Source organism: Chlamydotis macqueenii, chromosome 3, assembly GCF_036417535.1.
Source record: "Chlamydotis macqueenii isolate bChlMac1 chromosome 3, bChlMac1.mat, whole genome shotgun sequence".
NCBI classification, from domain to species: Eukaryota; Metazoa; Chordata; class Aves; order Otidiformes; family Otididae; genus Chlamydotis; species Chlamydotis macqueenii.
In genome coordinates, this window is record NC_141558.1 from 47,611,583 (window position 1) to 47,631,464 (window position 19,882).

The 19,882-nt window shown below is 39.0% G+C and overlaps 1 protein-coding gene across 2 annotated transcripts in view; it reads left to right on the forward strand.

The window, feature by feature from the left end:
- LIN28B (lin-28 RNA binding posttranscriptional regulator B) overlaps positions 1–19,882 on the forward strand; it is a 99,897-nt gene that overhangs the window by 53,234 nt on the left and 26,781 nt on the right. For both annotated transcript variants that reach the window (XM_086745292.1, XM_086745291.1), the window contains one exon: positions 6,220–6,404. In XM_086745292.1, coding sequence (XP_086601418.1) covers positions 6,220–6,404 — 185 coding nt within the window. The remainder of the gene's footprint in view (positions 1–6,219; positions 6,405–19,882) is intronic.

Genomic DNA, 19,882 nt, shown 5'->3' on the forward strand with positions numbered 1-19,882 from the left:
TACACAGTGTAATAGCAGTATTATGAGAGGAATACTACTAGAAATAGTAACATTATAGGTAGGCTATGTATGTAGTAGGCCAGATTTATATTTAAGCACAAATGATATAATGATTTGATACCTCTGCTCATGACAGTCAGTAGTTTTCTTACTGAAAGAGTAATTCTGAATAGAAGTTGTGTTATTTTGGACTTAGAACGAGTTGCTGACCTTATAGAAAACCTGTTTGTTTAAAAAATGAAGACAAAACATGAACTGAGTTAATTTGGTTTAAGTTAAATGGGACGATAAAAAGTCAATAATGTGGGGGTTTTTTAAGGTGAACATTTGTGAAATTAGGAGAAATGCTTAGTGAACATAGGTGAGCTGAAAGTACTGGAGGCTTAAATGGAGAAAAGGTTCAAATTTAATTCCAAGTAGCAAAAAAAGGAGAATTGTGAGAAATTACTTAATCCTTCTAGCCGAGAACCTTCTCTTGGAAGGGATCTGGGTAGAGAAAAGGTAATGCGAAAGGAAGGAGTAGTAGGTCATCAAAGGAAGTAACTTCTTGGAAGTTGTGGTGGAACAAGAACTGAAAGTATTAAGCTGAGTTAGAATTTTACTTAAAAGATCTTAAAAGTTAAAGCAGTAAAAGTCTCTTTACATAGATAAATAAATTGAGGAGAAAGGGAAAGTGGTTTTGAAATAGAGCGCCTTTTGTTGAAATGCTAAATAAATACCTTTGTGCACTTCTCAGTAAGGAGAGTCAGAGTATGGGGACAGCGACAGGGTGATAATGGGAACAGGGTTATGAACGTGGCTATGGTTGAGGTGGAAATTCAAGCCAGAAACAAATGCCAAGTAAATAAGGATGTGAAATTGCAGTGTACCAGCTGCATTGTGGTAGCTGCCTACATACCAGTTCTTACCCTACTGTAAAGTTAGTTGCAGTAGCTCGCTCGAAACGTTAGATACATGGGGTGTACACGGCTCTTCATTGCCTAAGAGCTCAAGTGCAAATCTTTGAGGAACAGAGTGGTTTATATTTTTACTTTTAAAGTAAAGGTAATTTATATTCTATTGAGATTTTTTAAAAAATTGTAATACTGTAGATTTTTCTTTTTTACATAAAATATTAAGGAACACATTCTGACACCAGAAGTTGCCATTTCCACTGTGTATGTCCTGGAGCTCATTGAACCTTTCTGTGAACAGATTTAGCTCACTGGAAAAACAAAAATCTATCCCTGTTTCCTCTTCCTCTTTTCCTCCCTCACCCCCCTTTTTAAAACTGAGTTTGTTTCCTGTCAGATTAGTGAGTTAAATTGGCTTATGGGGAGGACTGAAAAGTGCCAGATTTGGTGCAAGATAAGCCTCCAGGAGCAGGAAAAAACCTTTCAGGTCAGCGGGAGCAATGGCGCGTTGCCTTGCGGGTGCCTGGCCTTTGAATTGTGTATTAGTGCAGCAGAGCTATGCGTTGCTCTCGGAGTGGCAGTTGTTCAGTGTAGTGGGTTTTTGTTTGTTTTAGCAGTCAGTCTGCAAAAACACATGATCTTCGTAACACTGCTAAAATGAGCTTTTGGTGGACAGCACAAATCCTTGTGGTAGGACTTGTATCATGCAACTGATGCTATTTTGCAGTGTGTCCCCTAACATTGCAGTGTACAAGAGTTAAATTCTAGTTTTGACCTAATGCAGGTAAAAACGCTAGTACAGATCCAGTGTAAATTATGTTACTTTTGTGTCCTCTTACTCTGTACTCCTGCTTTACTCAAAGGTTGCTGGCTCTGGATGGAACTGTATGAGGTTGTTTTGGAGAGAATTTCTTAGAATGTTCAGTGCAGTTGGACTTCAGGATATGCTTTCCTTCATGTCTGGATTTAATTGAAGATAATTTTGGAGGGAAAACCATTTTCTTACTTTGGGAAACGCAGCATACTAGTGGCATCTGGTCATTGTACCAAGCAATCAATCAATCACTAGATAAAAAGGGGCAGAAATGAGAGATACAGAAAATAAACGATGTAAGCAGAATGCCCTCGAATAATTCCCCCCTGACCCCCCGCCCCAAAAAAAAAAAAGGTCTGTGACAGCAGTTGTTCACAGCCCTGACTCGAAATGGCAAAGAGGTTGTGAGGAGATGGTTACTGGGACCCAGTTCTCCCTTCCCTCCCCACACATTAATAAAAGTAATGCACTGTAATGAGTCTTAATTCCAAACTTCCTGTCTTTTGTAGAGCCGGGTGAGAGTTGTAAGCCATCCCTGGTACTGCCAAGGAAATGGTACTTTTCTTTGGGACCATCTTGCTAATACAGTTTATATTTGTTATGTTTTGATTTTTGTTTTATTATAGGAAATGCTTTCCAAGAACTTGTGATTATGGATTTTTTCCACTCTTAGTTTGTGTTGTTGCTGTTATGAAATTGCCAGCATTTTGGACCAAGCCATTGTTTGTGACAGAGATGTGTGAGATTTTACATTATAGGCTAAAATACCAAGAAATAATAGGATACCTATAAAAAAAAAAGAAATGGCCCAGTCAAGTTAAAAGAGAAAAAGAAAAAAAGCTCTAGTCTGACATCACCGTATTGACTGCTGGTAAAAATAACAGCAAAGTCTCTGACAGCTGAAAGAGAGAGAAAAGAGGAAAAGCATGTTGCTTTTAAGTTTTTCCCTTTGTTCATTGGCGGAGTGCCCATACACCCCATTCAGGGCTCTAGAAATGGTTCACTGACTTGAAACTCTGGCTGCTTTTAATTGTGTGGGTTTTATTTGTTTAAGTAGTGTGAGGAAAATACTGAGGTAGGTCTCTCAACATTAAATTATCACCTTTACAGACATTTTTTTGTCCAACTCTTCAGACAAGTTAAGTGGGATTCAGGTTTTAGATTTGTTTTGCTGGTTTCCAAATGCTATTTTTTTCACTGTGGCTTTGAATTGTTATTGCACCCTCAGAGAATCTCACCATGAGCTGGCTGACAGCATGGTGGTATACATTTACACAATAAGTCAGACAGCACCAAATCCATCTGTAACATTGAAAAGCTGTTGAGGTGTATTCAAGGAGAGTACTGTGCAAGTCACTTGGAGTGGGGTTTTTTTTTAACATTTTCTGTTGTTAAAAGTGCTTGACAAAACAAACATGTAGGAAAATGTACACTTGCATAACATCTGATTTATGAAGGCACAATTGTTCCATTACTTTGCCTTTTAAATATATTTTAAAATCCCTCTTGTAAATATAGTGCCGTGTTTGGAAATAAAAGTTCTGTTGGTAAAAGTGAAATGAGAAAAACAAAAACATTTTAGAATACTAATAATGCCCTGGTTTAGGTTGCATTTTAAATAAGTTCTTATTTCTTTTGAAGTGAGGTAGAAGACAAAATGTTATGCACCTATCAGATGTCATCCTTTTGGCATTTGTTTTATAACAGTGAAACTCAGAAAGGGAAAATGCTTAAGTCTTGCTGAGACTTAACTGTATCTTCATTAAGTTGTAATTAAACAAAAAGACAAAAGCATCCATGCCGTGTTCACTACTACAGAGAAATAAGGGCTAAAGTTTATCTGCTTGAGGTTCCACTTGTGGTTAGTACCCATCTGTGTTGTCGTGATTGTCTAGTTTTGGAACATTTAACTATATGCTTTAGTGTGGGACAAAATGCATGTTGTTCAGTTCTTTCCTGTAAACAGGATTTTCCCTCCTAGCTGGAAGAGGTGTGGATGGACCTAGGGATGAATTCAGGCCACAGGCAGAATCTGCAGTTTTGGTTGAAGAGTGGTGGTGTCTTCTTCGGGCATATTCTGACCTTGGATGTTTGTTTATTGTGACAAAGATCCCCTATTGCTATAGGACATTTCAAAGTGGAGGGCTTGCTTGAAATAATACTGCCTTCCTAGATGTTTTCTTTCATTGTTTTATATAGAATTACTGTCTCCAGTTGTATTAGTGAGAAAATTTGCATATTTCCTTTTTCATACCTTGTATTTTCACTTAAAAAAACCAGCCAAGCTTATGATTCAGGGAACAGATATTACATATTTTTTCATTCATGTGTGTCCCCACCTTGTGCCATACCTCCCCTTTTCAGATAGTGCTCAACCTCTCACCTAGAACGTCAACTGCTTGTCTCATTCTTCACACTGTTACAACTTTTGGTGGAAGAGCCACATGTACTAGAGCTGCACAACTGGATAAGCAAAAACAGCCTTCATCCTAACCAGTGGAACTGTGTTCTTGCTTACTTTTTGCTGCTGGAAAAATTATAAACGTCTCAGTCCATTTATGAATGGTTGCTGCTGGGTAGACTGTAAGAACTCAACTGGTCTGGTACTTGGGGTTTTGGGAAGCAAAAGTGTATGTGTTTCATTACACGAAGTTACATTCACATGGTCTCATTACAATAAATATTCCCAATTATTTTCTAATTTTTAACTTATTCTATTAGTGCTCTGGGAAATGGACTTTGCAGTGATGTTCCTCTTCAGTAAGACAGGGAGAAGTGACACAGGTTCCCCAAGGTAACTGTGCTGCAGAACCAGGAACTGGAATCCTGTTTTGCAGTCTCACCAGGTGTGACTCAGCTCTGGATATCTGAATCACAGAAAAGTGTAGGTTGGAAGGGACCTGTTAAGATCATCTGGTCCAACCTTTTGCTGAAAGAAGGGCCTAGGGTTAGGTTATTCAGTGCCCTATTAAGCCGAGTCTTAGCTACTTCCAGCAAAGGGAACTATAGTACTTCTCTGGGCTTCTCTGTTTAATTCATGTCACAGTGAGCAACGTCTTATTTCTGGATGGAGTTTCCCTGAAGCAGCTCAAGCCTGTTGCCTCCTATTCTGCTCTCTGTGCATCCTTGTGAAAAGACCACCTCCCTCTTTGCATATGAGCTATGAACTCTGTAGGTGTTCTTGTGCTCTGCTAAAATAGTGTCTTGGTGCTGCAGCCCTCCCGTGCCCATAACGTGAATACAGGGAGCCCGTATCTGGATTTGCCGTCTGATTTGAATACATTTCCTAGTTGCACTTGTAGGGTAGCAGATGTGAGTGGAGTGTCGCTCAGCTCTTTTTGACGTGTGACTGAGTGGGATGGCACCTGCAGTGAAGATTCCCTTCTTGACTCCATGGTTCGGCCAAGTGAATGCTGGACAGCGGAGTAAGAATCAGTCAGGACACATTTTTCTCTTTGCTATGAAGAGTTCATGAGCAAAAGAAGAAAACATGTTTCATAAATCTCCTGCAAAAACTACAAGTGTTTGGAAATTGATGGATTTTGTAATGTTCTCTGTGAGTCCAACTGATCTCATTCATGTAATATGTAACTTCTAAAATAAATGTTTAGTGCAACCAGTGTCTTATTATCTTATCTTTTCCCCTCCCAAAAAACTTGTCTCACTTAAGTTGATGATTATTTTATTTAAGAGTTTGATTCATCAGATTTGTCTTGAGATGTAGATTATTGTACATAATTTATTAGGAATTTAGATGAAAATTTTGATTGCATCAGAATCAATGGTGATCTACTGTTGACTTCAGCTTGTCCAAGATTTTGCTGCTACAGTGTAACACCAAAAGATTTATCAGTATTTATTTCACTTGCCCTGATGATAATAATTTCCTTTTCTGTGAATGAAAATACAAATCCATACCTAAATCATGCTAGCTAGATTTCTGGAGTAGAAACCAGAAATTTAGCAGCTCACTAGGGATATTTGAGTTGCCTGTTTCAGTGGACTTTGTTCAGAGTGTCTTCCTCCTGCCTCTCATGCTCGTTGTATCTTTGATTCATTTTCAGAGCAGCAGAGCCATGTCCCAGATATAAGGAATACAGATTATGATAATTTTGATCGTAAGTAGATTAGCTCTGAACTGAACATTTGTTCTTTTTCCATTTTGTTAAAAAAGCCTTTTCTTTTCCCGGTGCCTCTTAGACAGGGGTTTTAAGAATACAGCATTTTCTCTGCTGCTTACATCTATAGCATTCATCACAGAAAAGGAAAATGTTATTTCAGTTCTGTTGATACTGAAAATAGGTTCTTGTCACTTGTTTAGTGTTGAATAGTGTTTTCAGTGTAACCAGGACTATAATTTGCAGTATCTTCTGCTATAGCTCACACAGAGGAAACTGTTATTCAACCTGTATGTATTCTAGGATACTGAATGGGATAATTTGTCCTGTTGATTCTGAATGTAAATACTGTTTTTAAGGCAATTATAACTAAGAGTATTTTTCCTATTTACAGAGCAAGCTTTACATGGAAGGATTTAGAAGCCTAAAAGAAGGAGAACCAGTGGAATTTACTTTTAAGAAATCTTCCAAAGGCCTTGAATCAATACGGGTAACAGGCCCTGGTGGGAGCCCCTGTTTAGGAAGTGAAAGACGACCCAAAGGGAAGACAGTACAAAAAAGAAAACCAAAGGGAGATAGGTAATTATCTTACTTTGCTATTCCCCCCCTTTTTATTCTTTGCAAGTTTTTCTTGAAATTATGTTTTCAGCATTTATTCATTTATGAAAGGAAACCCTTCTATGTAAATTTGGCTTTTACTTGTAGCCTAGTAATTTGATTAAACTTATTAAGCTGTATCTGTACAACTACATAAATCACCCACTTGATTGGTTTTACTTGACAGTGTTTTATTGAATTAGAGGGAGCCTGCAAAGGAATGTAGTATTATTTTGAAAATATTACTGTTAGACTGAGCAGAGAGGTCAGTCTGGATACAGGTGAAACAACGTCATGTGTAGGTGAGAACTGTGCGTGCTACAGAGACTATTGCCTGCAGTGGGGTTTTAAACTGTGCATCAGTAATTTTGTACAGAAGAAAGTGTAGGTGGTGCAGTCAGGGTTGAGATGTACATAATTTGATTAATTATATTTTTTACTTAGTGAACAGAGTACCAAGTGTTTCCAGAAGTTTCAATGCATGGTGGTCTGAACAACTGTTGTAATAATATTTTATAAATTCCAGGTTAGCTGGAGAGCTGCGCTTCTTTATATGCAAGTGCAGCAGTCTGACTTGCACTGTTTTACGTTCTGCCTCTGATGACTTGAAGAAGTTCTGTAATCCTCCTCACTACAAAACCATGTGCATCCGGTTCCCCAAGGACAACCTTCCTGCCCAAAAGTGCTTTTGTTTAGGTGAATCTCCCTTTTTTCCTCATGATGTTGCCCAGCTCAGCAGCTGTAATGACTGAGATCAAGGGGAATGTATCGTGTGTGAAGGATCCCAGTAAGAACATCCAAACAGCCAAGTTTTGCCTGCAGTATTTCGTGTATGGCATGACTGAGAGGTGGCTCCCTTCCATTGCAAATTCTGAAGCAAAGTAGCCTGGGGAAGAGGAGGTCACCTGTAAAGGCAGTGTAGCCCAGCCTCAAGAAACAGGGGATCAGAAGCCTGTGCTGGCTACAGATGAACTCCATTTGTACCCACCTCCATTAAGACTTTTTTCCCCCTCTTTTTTTCTTTTTTCTTTTTTTTTTTTTTAATTAAAGACTGAAGACAACATGATAGCTGTCCCTCTTTCACCTTCTTTGTAAAAGCTAAAGGCCATGAACAAAATTTATTGCTGCTGTAACAGATCAGAGTCCATAACCACAACAAGGAGAGACTTTGTAAGCCGGACAAAGCTTTCTTTTTGATTGCTCACCATATCTGGCCTTTCAGAGTTGTGTTGCATGCAATGACTGTGAAAAATCTTTTTTTCTTTTTTTTTTTTTTTTTCTCCCCTCCTCCCGCACCCCAAGCTACACTTCCAATATAGTTCTTATTTAAACCATTGGTTTAAATACTAATCTGTTTAGGGTATTAGCATTGCCATTGTTATTGATGTTTCATACTATGGCAGCAAATAAAGGCCACAGTCATGCCAGTCATGATACTGTTGTCCTGTTTATTGCACGTATATATGAAAGAAGACAGTCCTTGCTTCAAAAACCTTGAAATTTAAATGGACAACTTGTAAGCAGACCAGGAAAAACTACATATTGAAGGAGACAGGGATTTGAACAAATGTAGATATCTGTAGTGCACAGTGTAGTCAATGCAGAGGAAGCTGTACTTTCAGAGTGTAATTCATCTCGTCCTAGGAAAGCATCTAAAATATTGGAGATAAATCTTGCCTTGTGGCTGTTTCTCTTCAGGAACTACAAAGGAACCTAGCTCCAATGCTGGAGATACTTCCCTTACAAATCTCTAAAGTTAGGCAAGATGAATCCTGCTTTCAATGATGTTTTTTCATAGCTAAAGCATAGAAAAATTTGAACAGATACACCCTGAAAAACAGCACAGGGGGTGATCCATGAAACAATGTACTCTTTCATATTAATTTGCCTTTAAAGAAGGAAAAATTCAAAATTAAATTGAATTAATTTAAATATGAAAACGTGGGAAAAAACATGTACACACTTCTGTCTCAAAATTCTTATGCTTAAGTCATAAGACACAAAAAAAGTCTGAAATGTGAAATGTCTGAAGTAGCATTGCCATTATCACTCAGCAAGGAGCACTGTCTTTGCTTGAAGGAAAACCAGTTTTGATTGAACACCTAGCCAATGAAAGAAGTGCATCTCCAGCGTACATAGTGGAAAATTTCTTGAAGACTGCTGTTGTAGTGTGAGAACTACCTCCATTTATGAAAGCTAAATCCACGTTCTTGTGTTTATCTCTTTTGTACATTATCAGTGTAAGAGTGTGAGGGCTGAGCCTCACTGCATCTTTTTAAATGGATCCCATTACTCTATTAATGATGTAGGTGAGATTTAAGGCAGAAGGGAAGTCTGACAGGAGAAGTTAGAGATAGCAAAGGTGGGAAAAAGAAAAGGAAAAGCATCAGTATGTGCAGAGGGCTGGGGGGGATGAGGAACGTCATGACACTGGGGTTACCAGATATTGGTGCTTCTTGGTAGATTTTGTGGTGCTTCCACAGTAGTCTTGGAGTCTCTGTGATTTGCAGTGTTATTGCTGTAGGGACCTTGCTATGATAATATTTCCCCTTCGGGCTTAGAGTGAGCCGCATAAATTTGATAACATGGGTGGGAAGGCTTTGTAATTGCTGTTGGTGATACTGGCCACTTCAGCGTCTTTCCCAGTCAGCATGCCTAGCTCGCGCCAGTACAAGGAAGGGAAAGTCTTTTGTGGTCCGTGTGAAATGAAGCTGCGGCTGTAAGCAGCCTGCAGGCTTTCGGTTCCCAGACCTTACTTTAAGCTGTTGTAATATCCATGTATGTTACATATATGGGGTTTTTTTTTTTGACAGTGTCTAGAATAATCTGGGCTAGAGGGGAAGTTTCTAAATGAGACTGAGCTGGGATTTGCGTCTGACAAGGGCTGAGTTCAGATGTGTTTTATGGCAAGGTGCAGAATGGCAGCTCTTGGGGCTGGTCTCTACCTAAGTAAGCCAGGGGATTATTTTGCAGCACATCACACTGCAGCAGGTTGTGGCTCCCTTCGTAGGAGCTCTTAACACATGCCAAACACCATGTGTTTTGCTTAACTTTGTCAGTGAACTGACACAAAAGTATGCTATGCTGCTCTCTAGGAATGACCGCAGGGAGCTGATGCAGAAAAGATAATGTACTCTGAGTTCACACCTAAATCACCTGCTCAGTAACTTGTAGACAAGTCTGTGAAATCTTGATATAGAGTAGAATAAATGAAATCAGAACCTCAGAATAAGGTTTGGAGGAGGGAAAAGGGAGAAAGGCAAACAAATACACTTTGTTTTTCTTTAAAAAGTGTTTGTATGTGATCTAAAATGAAACTAGGTAAAGGACCATTTTATCAGTTGTAATTTTTTATTTAAGATTATTTTTATAAATTTATATAGCTGGGAAAATACTCTTTAGTGCAGTATGTATCTAAATACATTTGACCCACAGACCTTTGGCGCAATATTAACAAAAAAGATGCATGGTGCTCAAGAGGACTAGAAGCTAGAGTTATCTTTGGGACCTAGTGGTATTATCCAGTATCTGTAAATACTCTTTGTAGGAACTCAACGTTGGATACTTTTTCAGCAATGTCTGTAGTGGTGTATCTGGTCAGCTTGGCACTTGCTCCACGTAGAGCTTTTCAGGGGCATGGGGAGGATGATAACTTTTTTCTTTTTTGATTTTGAAATATTTACACCAAATTGTAAGCAATGAAATAAAGCAAAAAGGAAGGGACACAGAGGAAATAATTAAGGGTATAGCTCCATCTTCCTGTTCTAATTTATGACGTTTCAGTCCTATGCTACCCTCCGCTAACATCACACTTGTGGCAGGGAAGCTTTCTAGCATGGGTGACCTGTGTCAGTAAGTGGTTTGGATTTAAACATGTAATAAATAAGCAGTATGTTGTGAGATTTTGGGGTTTGACGTGAAACATTTCTCTGACTTGGTTTATAGCACAGCCCTGCAAATAAAACTGTGAGGGAGGGAGTTGGGAGCTGCTGGAAATGAGGGAGCTTAACAAAGCATTGTCAGTGGATAAACGGTGATGCTGAATTATGTTCTGGGAATATGGCTGGGGAAATAGCTGTGTATTTCTAGCTCGGTTGGCTAAACAGTAATGGGCACTGTAGCATCAATGTAACGCTTCAAAACCTTTTTCCAATGTAGACATCTATGAAGGAGAGACAACTAGAAAAGAAGTGGTTTTGTGTTGAGATGTAATAAATGGTATTTGCCGGTAACTCTTGGACGTGACTAAAAGCATAATTTTCAAATTAAGAGAAGCATACTTCTAACCCACCAATTGGGTGGAAATAGAACCACTTAAGGAAGGGGGGACTGTAATTAAATAATATAATACTTCTCTGATGAACTGTCACTTAAAATTAGTTTGTGTCTGAGTCAGACAGAAAACAGATTTAATACCTGAAGGCATTCTGCGGATGATCTGAAGTCAGACTATAAGAAGAAAGTCTTACAAGTTTTCTTTAAAAGCTCGTGATCTGCACAAACAGCCACTAAACCAGTGCGACGCAGGCAGAGATGACGGCATGGTGGAGTGCTGTGGAGGACCTTTAGATTGGAGTTAACAGGACTAGGAAAGCTAGTTTAGGACAGCAAAGTTACATGATACAGAGTCACTTCAAACATGAGATTATAGAAGTTCCATCTCTACTGACTCGATCATGCTCAATTGTATAATTTAATTTTCATAGAAAAGCCTCGTATGGCTTGAGCTGAGCAGATTTTTGTAAGAGACATGAATAATGGGAATGGTATGGGCTGGGAATGAGAGCCATGAACCAGTACCAAAATGGGAGAAGCTCCAAAAGCCCTGCTTAACAGACAGGTGGGGCCAAGGTGGATGGGAAAGTCTATCAAAGTCCCTTTGCCTGAGAGCTGAGAGGCAAGGACATAGTGGTGGTCACCAGACACAGCTGCGATGCAGGGGGCACATCCACTCCTGCCCTTGGCCAGCCCCAGGGACCCGCTTGGGGCAGGTCCTGAACAGCACCGGGGCAAAACGGGGGGCAGGCAAAGCAAGAGCACCCAGCCATCCAGAGAAACAGCTGAAAAGTTCAGGGAGTTGTAGCCTTTGGCACAAAATGGTGTCAGCACATCCCTGTCAAAGGCTTGAATTTTCCTGTTCCTCTCTGAGGTAGATTGTGTTCACAGTTCTGCCGTTTTCTAAAGAGGAAGCTGGCACAGAAGTAATGCAGAAATTGCTTTGACACAGATTTCTTAAAACAGCCTTGCAAAAGGTCCTTAATCAAGGGTGGTGTTCCAGAGACTAAAATGTGAACCCCTCCTCCATGACTCTCCTTCACCTAGTTTTAGATGGTAAGAGTTTGTTTCTTTTCAGTTTTCATTCTTGCTTTTCCTATTTTTCAAGTGTAGGGCTTTTCTTGGCTGTTTTCCCTGCTTCACAGTGATTCTTTTGGGTGTTTAGTTCCTCTTTCCAGTGATGTTTGAAACCCCTCTTAGGCTTACAGACTGCAAAGTCCACCTTTGTTCTTACATGAAGACCGCCATGTGAAATCAGGTCCCTCTGGCCTACTATACTCTTTCCAACAGGAGTGTGTATTTAAGGAGAGACTGTAAGAAATAGGGAAATACAGCTTTCCAACTCTGGCAATTAGTGGTTTAGGCATTTCTTCAGTATCAACACCTAATCTGAAAAAGACAATGAGATGATGTGTTAAGTACTGGAGTTGCTGGACGCAACTTCTTGAATCGTTAAGCAAAATTTGAGATCATTTGTGCAGTTTTATGTAGTTAATAATTTGCACACTTAGAGAATAAGCTAGAAAGGGGGATAAACACCAGTCTGAGATGTGGTTTGTTACATGATCTTGTTATTGGTATTTGCTGACTGTGCCATAAATGAGCCACTAAACTAGTATGAGATGCTCATAACAGGAGCAGCAGAACATTGCTAGATTTTTTTTTATTTTTTTAAAGGCAAAAACCAAAAGCCTGAGAGCTTTGCACTACTCCAGTACTGTAAGAAGGTTATGTTTTTGCTGGACTGCAATCATTAAGGACAAATGGTTTATGGTTTGGGTTTGTTTTTTGGTGTTTTTTTTTTGTTTTTTTGTTTTGTTTTGTTTTTTTTTTTTTTTGTACTTGCTCTTTATTTCATGCTGACAACTTTTTGGAAGGTTTAGCAACAGTTCAGATTTTTCCAAGAGTGGGATAAAACCAGAGGGCTTTATTAATAGGGTTAAAAAACAGGTAACTTTTAAAAATAGCCAGCAAGATGGTGATCAGAGGCTTGAAAGCTGACTTGGAGATGGATCCCTAGGGCAGGGGGTTAATCTTCCCTCGTCTGTGTGCAGACGCCTCCAAGTTTAAGTTAGAAGCCTCTGAAAAGTGTTACTGCATATATTCATTAGACGGCCCTTGTTAAAATCTACATCATCCATCTGTGTTTAAGGAGCCACAGCCTTCCTGCATACCAAACACATGGTGTGCTTCCAGGACTTGGTTCGTCCAGCCTGATGAGAACGGAATCAGATCTTCAAGACCCCATGTATTTTCTTCACCAAAAGATGAAAGGAAGGTGGCTTAAAGGAGGAAAGACGAAACAACTGCCACTGACTAGTGTGTGTAGCACCTCGTATCTGTGGATTATGCACTAGTTGGCATGATTTCATCTCCAGCCTAGAGTGTAGCTAAACTTCAGTCTTCTGGAAATACCATAGCTCTACACCTGGCAGAGTAAGTGCCCCAGAGTGAGAGCATAAGCAGGAAAGCCTTGCCTTTCAGAAGACAGTAGGCTGTGGCTAGTATAGCTTCTGCTCCCAGATCCAGCACTCAGCATTGGGAATTGCCTTCCTCAAAAGATAATGGCTTTCCCTTCCTGCCTACTTCCATGGCTCAAACAGTCGGGAGCCAGGATGCAGCTGACAGGTTAGTACTGGAATGTTTGAGCTAGGTGTAGGAATTGTTACAGTTCCGCATAACAGTATGTGTAATACTAGAATAAGAGGGTTTGTCTTTCAGAAGATGCATAGGAAATCCTATTCCAAATTTCAAATATAGAGAGCATCGTTTAATTTGCAAAACCAAGTGCCTGTAGTTAGTTGCAGGCTACAAAGCTTTATTTGATCCCATATTGGCTTCACTGCTTTTGAGAGCAAGATCAGTTAGAGTTCTTTCGGGGTACTCAGGCACGCTGTAGTATGCTGGGTGATATACAGGAATTCCTCGCTCATTTGAAAGGCCGTTTTCTGATTTCACACAATTCAACTACCCAGTTCTTCACAAGATAACTTGAAAGTAAGGGCTCTTTCCAGATCCCGCGTTGCTGGTGAACTTGCATGACCACGCGGTGTTTCAGTCTGCTCACTTGGGTGCAGGTGGGAATTGGGGTTTGCACTTAAGCATACAGATCAACGAAACCCACAAAAATATATGCTTCCTTTCCATCAGATATGCCTTCTACTAGGGCTATTCACGTGCTTCAAGTGAATGCAAATTTCTGTGCTAAAGTAAGGGCTGGGAACCTGGTGGTGATGATACCACTGTTATCCAAGCCTAATCTTCTTCGTTGCAAGCTTGTATTAAGAACAGAGTAGAGCCTGAATAAAGTTGTCTTTGGTGTCTGTTTGTATGCATGTACAGTTAAGAAGTGATAGGATCCAAATTTTTCATAGTGTTTATAATGAGAAAATCAAAATTTGATGCTAAAGTAAGTAGACAGAATTTTGAAAATGTACAAGGAACAAATGAAGTGAGTAGGAAGGTGTTGTTTTTATGCAGCCTCATAAGACTGACAGAGTAAAGCTGTCCCTGCACAGCAGATGGATTTCTTAAGTACATACGCTGTTTTCAGAATGCAGAATATTTTTCTTTAATCAGATGTCTTCTCAGGCTTTGTGTTTTCTGAGTATTTCATCCTCTTTCATCAAGGGATGAGCTCTCATTTGCAGTAAGGTACCAGCACATGTTCAGGCCTTTGCTGTGAGGTACTGATATGTCTAATGATCACGCTGGAGTCTTACCTGTAGTAATGATTCCCTATATCTGAAGGAATTTGGAAAAGAAACAATTGAAAACGTTGTTCAATTTATCAGACATTATGCATAACTTCAGTAGAGTATATGTTAAAAGCATTTCAGTAAATAACTTATAAAACATCATTTCTGTTTCTAAAACTCTCCCTAATGTAACTGGCATCTTCTTCCTTAATTCAATTTTCTCTCTCGCTATTTAATTTCTTACTAATATACTACTTTAAAGTAGACAAGAATAAACAAAAAAGTGCATACATTTTCAGGGCGCAACTCAGTAAATACTTAAGCCTATGCTTTGAAACTAATGGGGAAGAGGGTATTATTTGAAAATATTTCCCTGATTGTGGAAATTTCTTTTTAAGTTGATGTTGACCCTGACCTCAGACTGTGCTGCTTTTTACTCATGTGACGCACCATAGCTATCAATGAACTGGGAACGGTACTGCTCGCAGGACAAACTGTTTTTCAAAAAGATCCATACAGTCTGTGCTCTGTTTTACTACAAAAATATTAGTGTGAATACTTAAACCCCAAATCCCTTTTCCTTGCTTTTCTTGATGTGTTGCACTCCAGCATCACCTAGCAAACGTACTCAAAGCACGTAATAAATATATAACACTAAGGAAAGATTATAATGGTGATTCCAGATGATGGAAAAATTTGCCATATATTTTGGCTTGTTGAAAAAGATACCAAGAACTTGAAAGCTGGAGAAAACAGAGTTACGGCATGGCTGCTAAATCAAATATTCCCAAAACATTGCCTTTGATTTACAACTGTTGATGAATCTGAAGCTCTTCAGAAGGAATAAAAGTTCTAGAGCCCTTTAACTTCAAATTAATAAAAGTCTGTGCAGCAATACAATTCCAAATCGCTACAGCTGTTTCTTTTGTTAGCTGTGGCTTCATGTTTCTGTCCTTGACACTTAAAGATCAAACCTACTTAAATATGAATCATTTAAAAATGAGAATTTACTTCAATATCTTATTTTGTCAAGAGGCTCAGCAGCTCATTATATAAGAGGAATGCGTCACGGAGGTAGTCATCTCGGTGGTGGTGGTGGTGCAGGCGCGCGACTGCTGTTCCCGCTGTGCGCACCCCACACCAAGTGCACCTACAGTGTGCTAGAGCACTTCTCAAGCAGGTAATAAGACACAGGCTATGTCCTGAAAGAAATCGTGGGTTTAAGTATGTATTTCCACCGGGAAAGGTAGGTTTATTTTTGAAAAAAAGTAGTCGTTTAAGCTACCCCTACACAGCGATGTGGCATCCTCCGTCTAGGAGTAGCAGGACTGAGTGGGACTTTGCAGTTGCTGCTTCTGGTTATGGGAAGCTGTTCAGAGAAGAGACAGTGGAGCTCAATAGAAACACACCTGTAATATCCATGATCCTTCAGGCAGGGTGACAGGAAGGTATTTCAAGGACAATGGATAGGGAGAAGATTAGGAAGGAGCAGGAATATGAAAACACAAACGGGGGAGATCAGGAAGGAGAGGGAAAAGAAGGGCTTGGGGAGGGCAGGATGGACCATGGAAAATGGTGTCAATATGAGACGTACAGAGTTTCCCCAGTCTCCAAATGATCACCTCAAAGCTGGTAGTTCTGGCATTCTTCAGGGAGTGCAGAGGAGCCTGAGTCCCCTCAGGCACAAACGGGGATTGAATCAGTTTTTCCCCCATTTTGAAAGATTGCTGCGAGTTAAGAGCTGACGCACGAGGAGCTGAAGTGTAGGTGGGATGTAAGCTCCTGCTTTGCAGCCCTGCAAAGACTGAGGCGATTCCAGCAGATCTGGCAAGGTTGATCTGAAATGAGACTTTTTGCAGGAGTCTGCTTATTCTGTGTTCCTCCTTTACCAGGTGACAAACGTGACACATCTGGAGTTTGTTTTGCAGAACCAGCAAATGCTCCCAGCTGTAACAGTTGCTCAGTTTGAGCTTTGCCCTAAGCATATCGGGTACCATAAGATATAAAGTGCTCTTGGGCTCTAATATTTCAAATTGGACACCTAGAATAAGGCTCCTCTGGAAAACAACTTTGGCTTTTTTCCTTGTGCTCCTGAATCCTCTGCATTTCCTTGACACCAATTAAACCACATGATTTCCTACAGCTATTGCAAAGTAATTAATATTTGTAATACATGAAGATATCTTAGTGAGAGCCCCAAACAAATCAGTGCTTCTGTATTGTGCTCAAGATTTAGGTGAATTTAGTGGTGAGTCCAAGCATTGAATAGAGTAGGTGAAAGAAGAATTGTTCAATAACTTGTCTTGTATTTCGTGCAACAGATGAGAAAAGACCGTGTAGGAGAGCTCACATGGCATCATGCAGTTCACGGATTGTTACTGCAGTGTGAATTGTTCCCTTCTTTTTTTAATGCTGAATTTGTAGGTAATGGGTAGAAATTAGCCTGACTCTTCTTCTGACTAGCAGCTAGGCTTGGGGATTTGGGCTGGTTTTTCTCTGAAACTGTACTGTGACATTGTAGGATGAGGATGAAGGGACTGGTTTCGCTGAAGAAATTGCATGTACGTGTGCAAGAGAGAACAAAGGTGGCTGTGGCTGAGCTGGACGGATAGCGAGCGGAGTCCGGCGTTATTGATGGAGTAGAGGGAGCTGGGTTTGCTCAGCAACAGACCCGTGGAACAGTTAAGGAGGAAAGAGTTGTGAAGGGTCACTATGAAATATGGGAGTGAGTGAAACAATTTCTTTTCTTTGATCTCCATTCATTTATAATCATATTGGTGTTGAGTCTCCTGGCACTAGAGCTTTTACAATGAATAGTTGAAAGTACAAAAATTGATTTAAATTGCGCTGGTCTTGTGCTGAATGGCTTTCTGTAGCTTAGAAGGTACTTGGAATTTTACTCTTTTAGCTGTTGGACAGTTTAAATGCTGAGCATTTAATTTGCTTCAGACAGCTCTGAAAACAATGGCAAACCACAGACTGCTCTTATTTCATTGTCTGCAATTAATGTTGCAACAGCCTTTGCGTCAAAGTTTAACCAGAACGCTTTGATTTCCTCAATGATGAATGGATATCTTTTGACCAATACAAAAAGCCAAAATAGTTCAATTTTTCAAATTCAGCCTCAGATTTAGTAGTGTTTTAAATTAGTAACTCTGTCTTTTTGTTGTGCTAAACTAATAATGTAAAACAAAACAATGGTATGTGTGTGTCAGTCTGTGTCTGCATAACGAGATGAGTTGTTCCGTAAAATTGTGCAATGTTGCTTCTTCCATCAATGGGAGAGAAACATCAGTAGTTGGCAGAAGGATTAGAATTGTATCTAGCTCAGATGTAAGGAAAAACCTATTTGTTTACTTTTTAAAAATATTTAATTTTATTTACATTCTTTTTCCTGAGTTAGTTGTAAATAACTTCTTTCTAATAAGTATATGAAAAATTGTTAAATTCCTATTGTACAGGCTTGGTTTTCCATGTTTTTTGTGCTTTGATATATTTTTGGAGAATCATGGTTAGCTGTTCACGTAATTAATGCTAGGGATATGTGCCTACATCTCCTCATAATAATTACTTAAAATGTGTGAAGCACTGTAGTTTTATAAGTCAAAAAAAACCCCACAGAATGTTTTAATTTCCTTTTTGTTAAATAGTTCAATGGGATTTTATGTTATTAAATGTGGGAGTATCATTAATCACTTCACTTTTAGAATTTTTGTCCTTATGTACATTGTGTAATGTACAAATTTCACTTAGAGCCCAGAAATAATTTTATCAAATGGTTCATTCTTGTTATCTCTGTATTTCTAACTCACTGGAGCCTCATGAGGTTATCTTTCTCCTTTACAATCTATACATTTCGTTTATGCATAGAAAAGAAACATCTGGCATTTTTTTAATTAGAACTGTGTGCTCATTGACCAAGCAAGCAGCAAGGAATCTGTTGTATGGCTGATTATGGCAAGAAAATGAGGTAGTAGTCTCACTAATAATCAGTAGAATTTGTATTTTCTGAGTTAGCTAATTAGTTAGTTAGAATAAAACAAATTGTGTTTTAAAATGCCTGATGTGGAAAAAATGCTGCTTTCAAATGTAGAGATGAGAAACATTTAAAACATAGGTATCTGTGGTTAAAGATACCAACTTTTAATTCTCTCCTCTCTAGAGCTTTCCTTTTTTATCTTTGAAGTGCAGTCATTATTCTGTGTCAGTGCCATTGGTTTTACTTATTTTTGTATCCTACAGAAATTAACTCATACTGTTTAGATTCAATCTTTTTAGAGTATTTATGAACGTAACATATCAACAAGTTTATATTTTATGCAGCCTGTGGAGCTGGATTTTGGAATTTGCTTTTTTAGTGGTTCTTTTGTGGAAGAGAAATCTTTCAGGCATGAATTGGTAGTCCAGATCTTTTGAGGTCTGTCTATGCTAACCTATGACCTCTGTTCTTAGGAGGTCAACATCTGAGGGCAGGAGATTAAGGCAGTTAAAAGATTGGAATGGGAACTGGAATGGAAAAATTAGCCAGCACATTTTGGGTGGAAAACATCAAAGTCATCAAACAATTTGCTTATTTTAAACTCAGTTTAAGGGTAACAAGCTAATTGTACTGTGTTTGTTGATGCAAGCAATTTATATTATTTGAAGAAATTAACACTGAAGAATTTTTTTTTATTGGAGAAACATAATGCCTGTTAAGTATAAAAGCGCTATGTATTTTGTATACTAAATGCTTTTGTGCGGCATTTTTTAGGGTAATAATTCAAGATGTGGTCATATAGCCTATATGTACTTAATTAGCTATATTTCTTGCAAACACCAATAGTAAGTGTTGTGGAACCTGAATCTTGCTTGTGGTCTGCAAGAAGACCCCTTGCTTTCGTGGGAGAATGAATGCAGGTGCTCTCAGTACATGGGAAATTTTAACATCCTGACTATGATGCTTAAAAACATTTGTAAGCATCTCTTTTTGTTACAGCTTTTCATATGTGAATACCTTTCCAATGCAAACTTGTCACCAAGGAATGTTCTTTCATAGATTATAAATTGATTTAAAAGAAAACAGCATTGTCTGTCTGTTCTTGTCTGTCATACTTTGAAATTCATTAGTATGTGTTTTTAGAAGAATGAGGACTTCCTCTTTCATCTGTACAATTTATTTCAAAGGTGATGTTACGTAGAAAAAGACACCTTTCTACATCTGAAAATTACGCGAGTTCAAGGATTTGTGTAAGCGATCACATATTCGTCTTGCTTGTTTAAAGTGCAAATAAAAATAGTTTCAGTATCACATGCCAAAGCCAGACTAGTGTTTAAGTGTGCAAACCCACCAAGCAGGGAGGAAAATGAACAGTCATGGGTATCTGATAGCTCAGGCTCTAACAGTGTATGGATTCTGGTACTTCTCCTATAGGTATGGCTACTAATTAAAGTTCTGTAAAATACAGCTAAACTCAAGCAGATGGCTGTCTGTAAGCCTCAGTCTAA